Source organism: Gracilinanus agilis, chromosome 6, assembly GCF_016433145.1.
Source record: "Gracilinanus agilis isolate LMUSP501 chromosome 6, AgileGrace, whole genome shotgun sequence".
Classification (NCBI taxonomy): Eukaryota; Metazoa; Chordata; class Mammalia; order Didelphimorphia; family Didelphidae; genus Gracilinanus; species Gracilinanus agilis.
Window position 1 is genome coordinate 33,487,676 of NC_058135.1, and position 12,500 is coordinate 33,500,175.

Below are 12,500 nucleotides of genomic sequence, written 5' to 3' on the forward strand. Positions count from 1 at the left end.
CCTCCTTAGTGGGGGGCGGCCGCCGCAGCAGTGGAGCCTCGCGGGACCCCCTACCCGGAGCCCCGCGGGGGCGCGGCCGGGCCATGTGCTCGGGAGCCGCGCCCCCGACCAGGCCCCGCTGAGGCCTTTTTTAAAAGTTTGGCGGGCGGCACCCTGGGCATGTCCGCTAGGCCGCGGCCTCCCGCGCGCCGCCTCGGCGCGTAGACGCGACCTCTAGGGAAGGCACATGGACGCGTAGATACGGTCTTTCCGCGGCCCTGTTCGACGGGTCCTTTTTGTCCTGCGATTTTGGGGCGCACTTCCCTTTACGAAGTTTTCCCTGTGGAGGAGGGACATCTCCATCCCGGCCCGCTCGGGAGTCTCGCCTGTAGCCGGGCCGCGCCTTTTATAGCGCCCAGATCTACCCAGTTGTTGGTCCTCTTAAACCTCTCCCCCAACCCCCATGCCTGCCCGCCTTTTCACTAGTCCATAAGCCCCACGCGGCTGCTGCTTCTGAAACAGTTTCTTCTTTCCGTGGCTCTCTTTATTACTAACCTACTTCTCCAAGTTGGAATCATAGTTTTGTATACTGATTAAAGCTGCTCTTTTAAAATCTGAAATAATTTGTTGCAGTTAGAGACGTTGAAAAATATAGATGCTACCACTGGGGATTAAGTGGGATTCCGAGTTGGGCTTTCTTCCTGTTATGGACTTGTGACCTTGGGGAAATAGCTCCCATTTTCCCTATTTGTAATGAAGGGATAAGATTTTGAAATACCAACAAGAAAGGTGTCGATGGATGTACAAAGTAGCATTAAAATGTAGCTTTAAGCCAGTATTAGAAACCATGGTTCCCTTTATCGGGGAGGGGTCACCGTAGACGTGGGGTTTGGGGCTGGGGTCGGGCGTAAGGGTGTGTGTGTGGGGGGCAATTTTAAAATTAGAATTTTTTTAATCCTGGCCCAGTCAGGCTCTTGTCTTGTTGGCTCTGCTGATCCATGTTTGGGGAAGGGGGTGGGGGGCAATTAGCCATTAAAAAACTAATCTCGAATTATGTACTTAATTTAAAGTAAGAAAGGAATTAAACACTTGGAAACTTAAGCCTTTTAACATGTTGGTTTTTGTTTTCTGTTTTGGGGAAAGGCACTAAAATGACTAATGCATTACTATTGCTGTTTGGGGGAGGGATTAACTATTAATTTGTATGGGCAGACTTTCTACTAGTTCTGAGTTTCCATATCACAAAGCAGCTGCCTTTGTAGTAATCTACTGTTTGTTGAACTGAAGTGTAAATGAATTAAAATTTTTTAACCCTAACAATGTTGAAAACTAAAACTAGAATTTTGATTGGTTGCTGTACCGGTTGTTAATTCCCTAGCCATTCAAACTCCTCCCCACGGCACTCTGAAGCAGCGACGGCACAGCGGGAAGAATGGTAAAACTTTTACATTTTATTTTTGTATTTTAAAGGTTTCAATAGCCATATAACATTCAGAGGCCGTGTATTAGTGTATTTGTTGCCCATTGATTTTTTTTTTCCCCAGGAAATTAAGGTACTAGGATGTTACATGCCTGGGATGGAAAAAAACTTTTTATAGTTTGTAATCCATGGGCAAAAATTGATGCCACTATGTAGTTCTTGGTCTGTGGTAATGCATGTAATTTGCAGTTGGCCAAGAATACGCTAAATAACTCTAGTTGCTACTTTTTATTATAGGGAAGAAATAACAATACAAACTATATAGCTTGTTAGGAAGATGGAAAACAATGATGTAGTTAGTGTTGTTGAAATTCTATGTTAAATGCTGAATATGAGGTTTATTGGTTGTAGAGATTATGTTTAAAATATTTTGCATGTTAGAATAAAAAGTTTTGGAAGTGGCAAAAGTAAAAAAATTTAATATACTTCTGTAGTCAAATCAAACCTCATACACTTATATAAGTTCATTAGTATAGATTACAAAAGCTGGACATGAAATATTTATTGGCTTTCTATTTTGTTTCTTAATCTTCAGTACACATTAAATACCTATTTAAAATTACAAAAAGGCATGGTCCTTACCTTCATGGAATGTAAAGGGGATTCTTGCTAGATGATTTGGGGTCCTATGTAGTTAGGAATGTTTGACCTAACTGGTTGATATATTTCTCTTCACATCTGGATGTCTTCTCTTTGGAAGGTTGGTTACATTTTGTTCTTCAGAATAACGTTTTCTTTCTCTTTGTAAGAGAGGAATGTTTAGGATTTTTCTGAGGTACCCAGACAGATGTTTAAAATAGTTTGGAAAGCAGTAGGTATGTTTAAGTATGACATGCACATCCTTTGTGCAAGTCTGTATTTGCATGCATTCCAGGAATTTAAAAGTTGATTTATTTTTTTTGTTAAAAGATGGTAGTTTTAATATTGTCCTTCACCACCCACTAAAATAACTCTAGGTCTTTTAAATAAGAAATAACAGAATAATGTGGATCAGACAGCCCAAGGGGGGTGGTAATTTTTAAGGGCTGGGGCTCAATGGAAAGCAAAAAAGCTTCCTGGCCCAGAATTGGGTAGGGGCAGATTATTCTATGTAAATTTTACTGTCTCCATGATGGCCCTTACATCCCTAATGGAGTTAGACTAGGAAACTGAGTTGGACCTGAGGAATACTTTTTAGTATGATATAAATGAAAACAGGATGATTTAAGTTTGGAAGCTGTGGAGTCAGGCTTTCCAAAGGACTTTTCTGTGGAAGCAGTCAAATAAAAGGGATCACTCTGGAGCTCTTTAAATCAGTCATGCAATGGATAATTGACATGGATTAAAATTTGTTTTCAGAATAATAATTTTTTAGGCTGGAATAGTTCAAAGGTGGTGAAGGTGAAGGGAATGATAAAGTGTCCTACTTATAGGGAAATGCCCTATCTTGGGGTTGTCCAGCTTTCCAGAAAGCCTTTCTGGTTCTTCCCATGGGACCGTAAGCCTGTTCTGGTCAGAGAGATTGCCTAAAGACCAAGACCCTCAAGCTGTTCTGTAAAATAAACTAATGCTAAATACTAATATTAATGCCTTCTGAATAAGTTTCCTTTACTTGTATGGAGTTATGAAAAAGTGATAGATTTGCACTTTTCTATCCTAAAAGTTACTTTGAAAATGAGCTTGTGGTATTCCACAGACTATTGAGCTTTAGGCTCTTAAGGATGGTTGGGGGGTGGGGGTGGAGGTGGGGCCACAACTTGAGTTGCTGCATTTCAGGTAAAAGGGTAACCCTTATTCAATAACTCCTTGTTCAGTGCCCTTAACACTTCAGCAGTGCTTAGAAAGAGGACAGTTCCTGGTGAGGTGGTTACTTTACTTTGGTGCTTTTCATTCTTTCAAATTTATATGAGTGGAGGCATGATGGGTAAGACCAATAAAAAGGTTGAGTCTGTTATATTGTTGTCAGTCTTTCTTGGGAACTTCCAAGGGGTCTGAGATCTGGCAGTTAAAAATGTCAGATTCCTGGCTAGCTGTGAATGGCAGTGGACCTAGATGTTTTCATTTAAAATTTTTTTATCTGCAGAGTTTAAAGTCTAAACCAGATGAACAGACCTAGAGACCTCTGCTACACTAATCTTTTAGAATGAGCATCCAAGGTAGATAATTACACTTCCCTTTGTATGCCTGGCAGGAAACAAAGCTTTATCTTCATTCCTTCTTTCAGCATATCCCAACTTAAGCTCCAATTTTGAAGTTTTAGGTAGAAGATAATATGCTTTGGAAATATTAACATTTGGCACAATATTTTATATTTATAGGTATGCAATATGTGAATGCAACCTAATTCGGCTAGGAATTTTTGGTTGTATAATTACTGCTAGGAGCAAGTAAAATTGAGAAAATTGACCTAAGCCGCCTAGTTCAGTTAGTTTTCTATTAACTGAATTGATGGTTATTGTAATCTCATTTTTTTCATAGGATATGTGGCAGGATTCTTTTGACAAGTGAACCTAATTCTTTGGTTATGCCAGATGGAAATACTGTTTCAATTTTGGGATGTGAAAGTGATGGAAAAGAAAGCAGTACCTTTAATTTTGTTTCATCCATTCTGAAAGGTCCTTTTTGGAATTGGTACACAAAATTAAAAAAAAAATAGAAAGTTAAGCAAGGTAGGAGAAAGGAAAGGGTTCACACTAAACTATTGGTAATTATTTTTGAGAAGTAAGAAATAGTCAAAAACTTTCTTGCAATTCCTCAAGTGTGTGTTTTCCAATGGGAGGAACTGCTTTTTACCACTGACCAGTAATAAATCTGCAAGGCTGGCTTGGAAGTTGAAGAACACTTGTTTTGTTATACAATTCCGCCCTTGTTTCTTGAAATCTCTAGCCAGTATAAAAAAGTTATTTGCACTCTTCACTTAATTATAAGACACTTGAAAATGAGCAACAACAAGCATTTATTAAATGGATAACTATGTAGTGCCTTGGGGTACAAAGACAAAATGAAAACCTGTTCCTCCTGCCTTTGGGGAACTCAATTTTCTGCTAGAAATAACCAATGATTTTGTTATTTTTGACATTTTTGTGGGTTTTGCAGAATGTCATGATTATGTTCACGATGTAAAAGGAAAACTTGTGAAGGCCCAAGTTTTACTTGTCATGACTTCTCTGTGGTCTTGTAAAGCTGGAAATATAGAATCTCTTTCCTGTACTCTTGGCTTCCTAGAATTTAAGTTATTAGATCTTTGATTGAGGTGTTACCACTTTGAGTCAAAATGTTCTTCCACTTAACCATTAAATTCCTATGTGAGGTAGAGTATTTTGCTTAACCCTTCTAGCCCCCAGTTTCTTAATCTATAAAGTGATTGTGGTAGAATTGAATGATCTCTTGAGGTCCTTGCTAGCTCAAATGACTGTTGCGTGTTTTCCCCTATACTATATTTTAATATTGTTAGAAAGACAAATGATTCCTTTCATGTGGCATCCAAGAACCTGAGCTACAAGTTTCTAAGTCATCAAGGAGAGGATAAAGCTTTTAGTGTTAAATATTAAAAGCTAACGGTTTAAGTATTGAGTTGTATAATATATGTTATGGCGCTTGTTAATAACTACTCTTACTTGACCAGACTAGTTAATACCCAGAATCTCTCTACCATAAAATTTAAGGCAAAAACCTGACTGCCACTAAATTCCTTTGACCTTTGGTTAGTTATTTAACCCTTGTTTTTGTGTCTCCCCACCCCACCCCCTTTTTTAAAAAAAAAGTAGTTGACTATTAAAATTAAAGTCTATGGGGAATTATTAGCATTTTCTGGTAGTATAATGAAGTGATGAGAATTAATTACACTTGTTGAGTGAATTAAACATCCTTTAATACCAAATTATCTTTTTAAAAACATTGATCTTAAAAGAAAAATATAGGGTTCCCTTTCTACTGCCAAGCTTAATTCATTGGAATGTATTTCATAACTTGTATTTTCAAATAGAACTGGAATTTCAATTTTTAATAAAATATTTTGGAAAAATTTTGTTAACTAAGCATTAGGTTAGGTTATTAAATTTGCATTTCAAGGAAGTTTTACCAAGATATTTACTACCCCTGCTTCTTTTCTCATTCTTCTAATCATTGGCCTTCAGGTAATTATTCTTAAGTCCTGGTTTGATCTATCAGTCAACTCCAGTGACTTTTCCTATTGCTTTTACTATAAAATATAAACTACTTTTTAGCTTTTAAGTCCATTTAAGACCTGGCCTTAAGCTGGCTTTCTAGCATTTCAGCCCAAACTGACCTTTTCCTCTCTTTTCCAGGCCCCCCATGTGCACTCCCTAATTTCTATGTTTTATCTGAGGTCTAAACTGATCCTCCCCCCTTTTCCCAAACTACTTTGTATAGCCTACTTTGTGTATTGTTGTGTTTATTCATTTTATGTTTATTCTGAACTTATTTGCATATGTGTTGTTTCTACCATTAGAATGTAAACTCTTTGTGAGTAGAGCTTATTTCATTCTTTGTTCTTGTATTCCCCCCCCCCCCTTGAAGTTTAATAAATGCTTGTTGATTGATTAATTGCTATTGTTATGCTGTGGAACAGATGAAAAGGTTAGCCTTTTCATCCCTTGACACCTAAGGGAACTTTTATGAATTTTATGGTATATTTCAAATTTACTTAAATCCTTCACTGTTAAATGATTAAGTTGATGAATTTTATGAGACAGTGTTAAACTTAACCAAAAGTTTTCCACTCTGGTTAACAACCTCATAGAATTTCATAGAAAGAAGTCAATTTCCAAAGTGATATTACAGATTATTCCAGTCTTTTAATTCCTAAATTTCTATTGTAATTGGAGATAATTTAAAGATTCTTCTGTTATTTTTTTTTAAATAAATTTTTATGGATATTTTTGTGTTTATATCACCTATATTTTTCACTATATCCCTCACCCTCTCCTGGATCCATCCCTTCTGGGGAAAGAAAGAAGGGGGAAAAAAAGTCCTCAAAGCTAAATAATATATCAAAAAGTCCGAAGTTGTTTATATGCAGCTTTCCAAAAAACCCCTGCCATCTGCCAAAAAAAGAGGAATGGTGTCTTTTCATCTTTGGGGGGGGGATTTGAGGGGGCAAGGTCAAGTTGGGTCATTATAATTACACAGCATTTTTTTCTAATTAATTATATATAATTACATATATAATTATACAGCATTTATTTTGGTTTTTATTCCTTGTATATGTATATTGTTTTCTTCTCACTTTACATCAGTTCATATCAATCTCCATGTTTCTCTGTATTCCCAAACTTCTAGCTTTGATTTGCCCAGGGTTAGTTACTTCAAGGGCCAGTCTTTGTTATTTTGAAAGTTCTTTTAATATAATAGATCTTTGCCTAACAGTGATTGATCATACCTAAAATTTTCATCATCACTTCATTAACATTTGATTGGCAGTGTTTTACATATTTTTAAGTTTATGAACCCCCTTTTTTTCCCATATTTAAAGGCTCAGTGATTAAGTAAGTTTGAAAATGGCAGGATATTGAAGAAAATCCCCAAACCCTTTATACTTTTAAGGGATTCACTAATTTACATAGGTGTGTAATCATTTGGGTTAAATTCTATGTTTAAATCATGGTTAAACCTGTCATCTTTTTTTTATATTTTCTTTGAAAAGAATTGGGGAAAATGAATGAATGACTTAAGATAAAATACCTAATGCCAACTTTTGCCACAATCCTTAGCAACCACCTAAAAACTGTTAGAAGTCCGACTAAAGAGAGCAATTTCTACTAAGTTTCTTTTGTTACTAATCTTGCAGAAAATCTGATAGAACTTAAATAATCATGTTTCACAAAATTCAAAACTGAAATCCAAACTGATAAAACTGACATGGGTAAACAATAATTTTGTTAAGGATCCCACCTTAATTCTAGTCTCAACTGGGTTTTGGATGGATATTGAACCTGAGACTATAACCTCAGAAGCTTGGTGTCCTTGCTTTCCTTATGTCCATTGTTGAGAAATTTTTAGAAAAAAATTGTGACTATTCCTTGAATCAAAAAACATAGAAACAATAGTAGAAACAATATTAATCTAAATTTTTGTCATTTTCAAATCCTGACTGCCACTCTACCTTAGTGACAAGGAGCAAGTCAGTAGCCTTTTGGGGTTGTTATTAGGTTCAGCATAGTTGACTTTTGAATCCTTGTTAGGCCCAAGCTTATGATTCTTTTTTGGTGCTGAATTGCTTAATTGTATTTTGGACAGAGAACTCATAACTTGGAGTTTCTAGAATTCTTTTTTTCCCCCTGTTAATCAATAAGCTTTTATTTAGCACATAGCATATACTAGAATATATACAAGTTCCTGGATTTGTGAGATAAAAATGAAACAGTACCTGTCCTCAAAGGACTTTACATGCAATTGGAGCTATTCAAAGTTTACAGCACAAAACAGCTATAGGAGGTCGGCAGTGATGCCACTCATTCTACAGATGAGATAACTGTGGCTCCAAAACTTAAACAATAACACTTCAACATCACTTACTACAAACTTATTACGAAAGGAGTTTCTAGAATTAGAAAGTTTTAAAAACACAGAACATTGTATGTTAAGTCTCAAATTTATTTCTTTATAACTAAAATTAGAATGTAGTAGGCTGTAGTGGACCCATTTTACCTATAGCTTGGGATGTCTTATAAAGTACAGAAATAACAAGTTGTTTATGCTGTCTCAACAAAAGTGATAGGAGAAGCATAGTTAAGTCTTCCCCCCATCCATTGTACTTGTGAAAGATGATTTGGAAAGAGAAGAAGCATAGATACTCTGCTTTTTAAGCAAGCTATCCTTCTATTATTTATGTAGGTTAATTATATTGCTACATCATGATTCTTAGAGGCTTACAGAAAGCAAGTGAGGATAACATGAAAAAAAAGGGTAAGCTCCTACTCTTCAGAAAAATTCTGTATCTAAATCAAATTTCTTTCCTCTGCTATGATAGTTGATAGTAACAGTGAGGATCTTGAGGTACTGCAGCATCCTGAAATGTCTTACATCCGCAGAGAAAGAAAGAATTGTACTTAGGAGTATAGTTGGGGTTAAGTATAGCACCTCTCTTCTAGCTCTGAGGCATAGCTGAACTAGAAGGGGAGACAAGATAAGACATCTGAGTAGCCAAAAATAGATGCCACAAAGTGTCTATGCTAATAGGACAGCCTCCTCAGTCCCCCTCCCCCTTCATTATGCAGCTTTGTCAGGCTTGGTTATTCTGGATTCTTATCCCAGTGCAGAGTAGGAGTGGGGTTACAGCTAGAGACATGACTGCAGACTGCCTGGGAGAAGAGAGAAACTATTGTCTGGAGCCATTTAGTATCAAAAGGCCTTTGAATTCAAGGGTTTGGAGGATATAACAGTTAATGCTGACCCAAAAGGCTTTTAATTATGCCTAATATTCTGAGAAGGTGGAGGAGCCAGCAGTAGTTTTTTTGAAAGATTTCTATGAAAAATGATATAAAATCTTGGCTCTGAAAGAGTAACTCAGCTGTCTGGAAAGATAACATTTTCTAAGATCTTTTACTATATAACCTTTTGGAAAATCCATGTTATTCAGAGACTTCTCTCTCCTTCCATATATAACTTAAATTTACCATTCTGGATAAATGAGAATCAACAAAGTTGGGCAACATGGCTTGAAAATTAACATGCTAAACATTTTAAGTGACCATTAGACTTTTGAAGATTTTATATTAAAGATTCTACAAAACCTACCAAAAATTATGAACTCTACCAAAAATCCCTTTTGAGGATTTAACTTGAAAAATTCTTGGTCAGATAATGGGTGAATCTTCAATGACTACATATATAATATTTAGAGAAGTATTTATGAAAAAAAAAACCAGCTTTGTGATAGTAAAATTGTTACTAGTAGATCTGACAACTTGCTTTCAAATAGTGAAGCTAATACAAATTAAGGGTACTTCCAAGTTATATATTTCAGAGTAAACTGATCAATACCAGTTCTGATATACCAGCAGCTTTTTTGGTGTTATCCTTACTTTGTTAAAAGGGAGCAATCTTTTAAATTTTTTTTTAGCTTTGCTGAATTAATTACATTAAGCAGTTTCAGGAAAAATATATTAGAAAAAGTAAGCTTGTAATAGCAAAATTTGTTCTTTTTGGTTTTTGAAAAAAGGCAAATAAGCTCACAGTCTTTGCTGAAAAATAATCATATTAAACAAAGCAAACATTACTGGAATTAAACAGACCACACATGAAATCTTTTTCTGGGGAATATTGGTATTAAGTGATACTTGGGATTTGTATGTATTGTTCCCATTACCTACTTTTGACTAAGAACCTGAAATTCAACTAAATTTTAACTGGTCAAAATATAGAGATAGTTTAGTACATAAGTATATGTAGATGTTAATGTGCAAATTGGGGTTTTGAGTATGGAAACTGTTGACTAGAACTCATTTTGGGAAACAGACTTAAAATCGCTAATGCTTCATTTTATTGGGTTGGTGAGGATGAAATTTAAGAACCTAAAATGATTTTGTAAGTGTGGTGTTCCCTTAAAGGTAATTCAGATTTTCTGTTTTATTAAAAGTTGCCTTTTTTGCCATTTGAATTAAAAATTAGAATTTGGAAGAAAAACATTATTACACCTTAAGTTAATTGGTATAACCAGAGATGTGGTGTATTTAAGATGAAGATAGGATTTATTGCTTAAAAGAGCTGAAGTAAACTTGGAAAAAAGAACTTGAATAGCAGTCACTTAGAAGTCCACTAGATGGAGGTGGTACTGAAAAGTTCATGCTTAGGTTACTAGTTTTTTCCTGAAGGGAAAAAGGATTTTCATATAAACTCTATTTAAAAATTAGCATTAATCACCTTTTTAATCTTTGTGTGTGTGTGTTTTAAAATACCAGGAAGAATATATCTTATACACTTCTGAACACTTTTCTAGTTTTATTAAAAATATTTTAAATGGATACCAGAAGGTCTTCATGACAGCTTGTGATCTACTTTGATCCTTGAAAGGTTTAGTTAAAACTTCACTGCCCTATTGATTAACTGAGCTTTAGCTAATTAGTGAATTTTTTGTGGGGCACGTTTCATTTATTGTTTAATGGATTATACTGTCTACATTAAGTATTTAAAAGTTTTGTCCGTTTTCTTTTGTCTTGTTAATTCTTTACGTGAGCTAAAAGCTCTTGGACAGTTATCAGAACTAGAGGGAAGCGGCATCAAGGTAGGAAGGAAGAATGCTGGCTGGTTGATGAATATCATTGGATACTAATAATATGTTCTGTACAATTAATCAAAGGTAGATTTGGAAAAATGCATAAAAATTTGTCATTGCCATCAAATACTTATTTAAATCCATTTGAGAGCTTTTGCCCTTATACAGGGTATTTTTAGGGCCTGATTTAGGAACAATATTAATTTTCATAGCAAATTGAGACTTGATTTATGGTTTGCTTAGGTGTCCAGCAGTAAATCCAGGGAAAGTAGTGTTAAACTTTGAGTAGGAAGTCCTTTATATATGACTATAGGAGGAGAATGGGTGTCTTAATACTTCCCAACAAATTTTCCTGCAGTTTGGGAAAAATAACTTAAGATATGGACAATGTTTATGACAAGTTTTTCTTAGCATTTTAATACTGCTTTTTGTTTTCACAGGAAAATGTTTATAGGAGGCCTTAGCTGGGACACTACAAAGAAAGATCTGAAGGACTACTTTTCCAAATTTGGTGAAGTTGTAGACTGCACTCTGAAGTTAGATCCAATCACAGGGCGATCAAGGGGTTTTGGCTTTGTACTATTTAAAGAATCGGAGAGTGTAGATAAGGTAGTGTGTTAAATGCTCTGATCAATAAGTAATGTTTGAATTAATAGTACGAAACATGGATCGGGATACATTGGATGTGCCCCCATTTATTTTTTGTCAGAGGGCACTTACAAAACTAAAAATTCCTGGATACATTGTATGTTCCCACCAGATTCTTATTTTAGTTTTTTGGTCTCGGGATGCAAATAATTGGGGTGAGGGGAGCAGGAGCAGCTTCTGTCAATTCAGTTTGTGAGTTACAGAGCAGCATAAAAGTAAGCAAAGTTCTCCCGTATCTAATAGTAACTTTTTGCCAATTAAATGGACATGGAAAACGTATGATGGCAGAATTGATGCTCATTTTAGACTTTTGGAGATGAGCCTTTTACTTCATCCTTTTACTTCATTCCTCCTCCTGTTGGTCTTTGGACCAAGTTGCTACAGCAATCACAGACATATTGATGCTTCTTCTGTATTTTATTATAGTTTTCCTAGTAAAATTTTCACCACTGCTTTAACAATAGCTGACACCTTTGAGTTTCAGCATTCTTTTTAACCTGTTCAGAGCAGTGATAGTGAACCTTTTTAGAGACTGGATGCCGAAACTGCAACCCTCAGGTTGAATGTGAGCCCCCTACCTTAGCCTAGACGGGGTAGGGGAGGAAGTACTCCCATTGGCCTGCTGGGCAGAGGGGCAGGGTAAAGTGAGAAATGTCCTCAGGTATTTCATGTAGAAAGGGGGAAGGGAACAGCTTCTTCCGATTTCCCCCCCTCTCACCCACTCCCCAGCCCCCATACACATATGGTGTTCAGGGGAATGGAATAAAGGCCACATTCCACGTGGGACATATAAATAAATAGGACATTGTTAGAGGAACTAATGACTTTTCATCCTCAAATTTAAAATTTGAGATGAAGATAAGCCATTTGGGGCAAGAGTAAAGGATTGAATGGATGGATATTTATCCATCTTACCTACCCACTGCCACATAGATTAGGGCAATTTTTTTTTATCTTGAATTAATATCATAGCTGGCTTTTGGCCAATGCTTAAGTATTTTTCTTGCCTTTATTATTTTAGTTAATACTTTGAAAACTTAGATTTACATTTTTAAAACAAAGCTTCGATTTCTTTAGGTCATGGACCAGAAAGAACACAAATTGAATGGCAAAGTGATTGATCCTAAACGGGCCAAAGCCATGAAAACAAAAGAACCTGTTAAAAAAATTTTTGTTGGT

General features: G+C 35.9%; 1 protein-coding gene across 1 annotated transcript in view; it reads left to right on the forward strand.

Annotated features, from left to right (window-relative positions):
• HNRNPD (heterogeneous nuclear ribonucleoprotein D) overlaps positions 1-12,500 on the forward strand; it is a 22,093-nt gene that overhangs the window by 4,825 nt on the left and 4,768 nt on the right. The window contains exons 2-5 of the mRNA XM_044681603.1: positions 10-170; positions 1,358-1,414; positions 11,114-11,282; positions 12,399-12,500. The exon at positions 12,399-12,500 is cut by the window's right edge and continues 60 nt beyond it. Coding sequence (XP_044537538.1) covers positions 10-170; positions 1,358-1,414; positions 11,114-11,282; positions 12,399-12,500 — 489 coding nt within the window. The remainder of the gene's footprint in view (positions 1-9; positions 171-1,357; positions 1,415-11,113; positions 11,283-12,398) is intronic.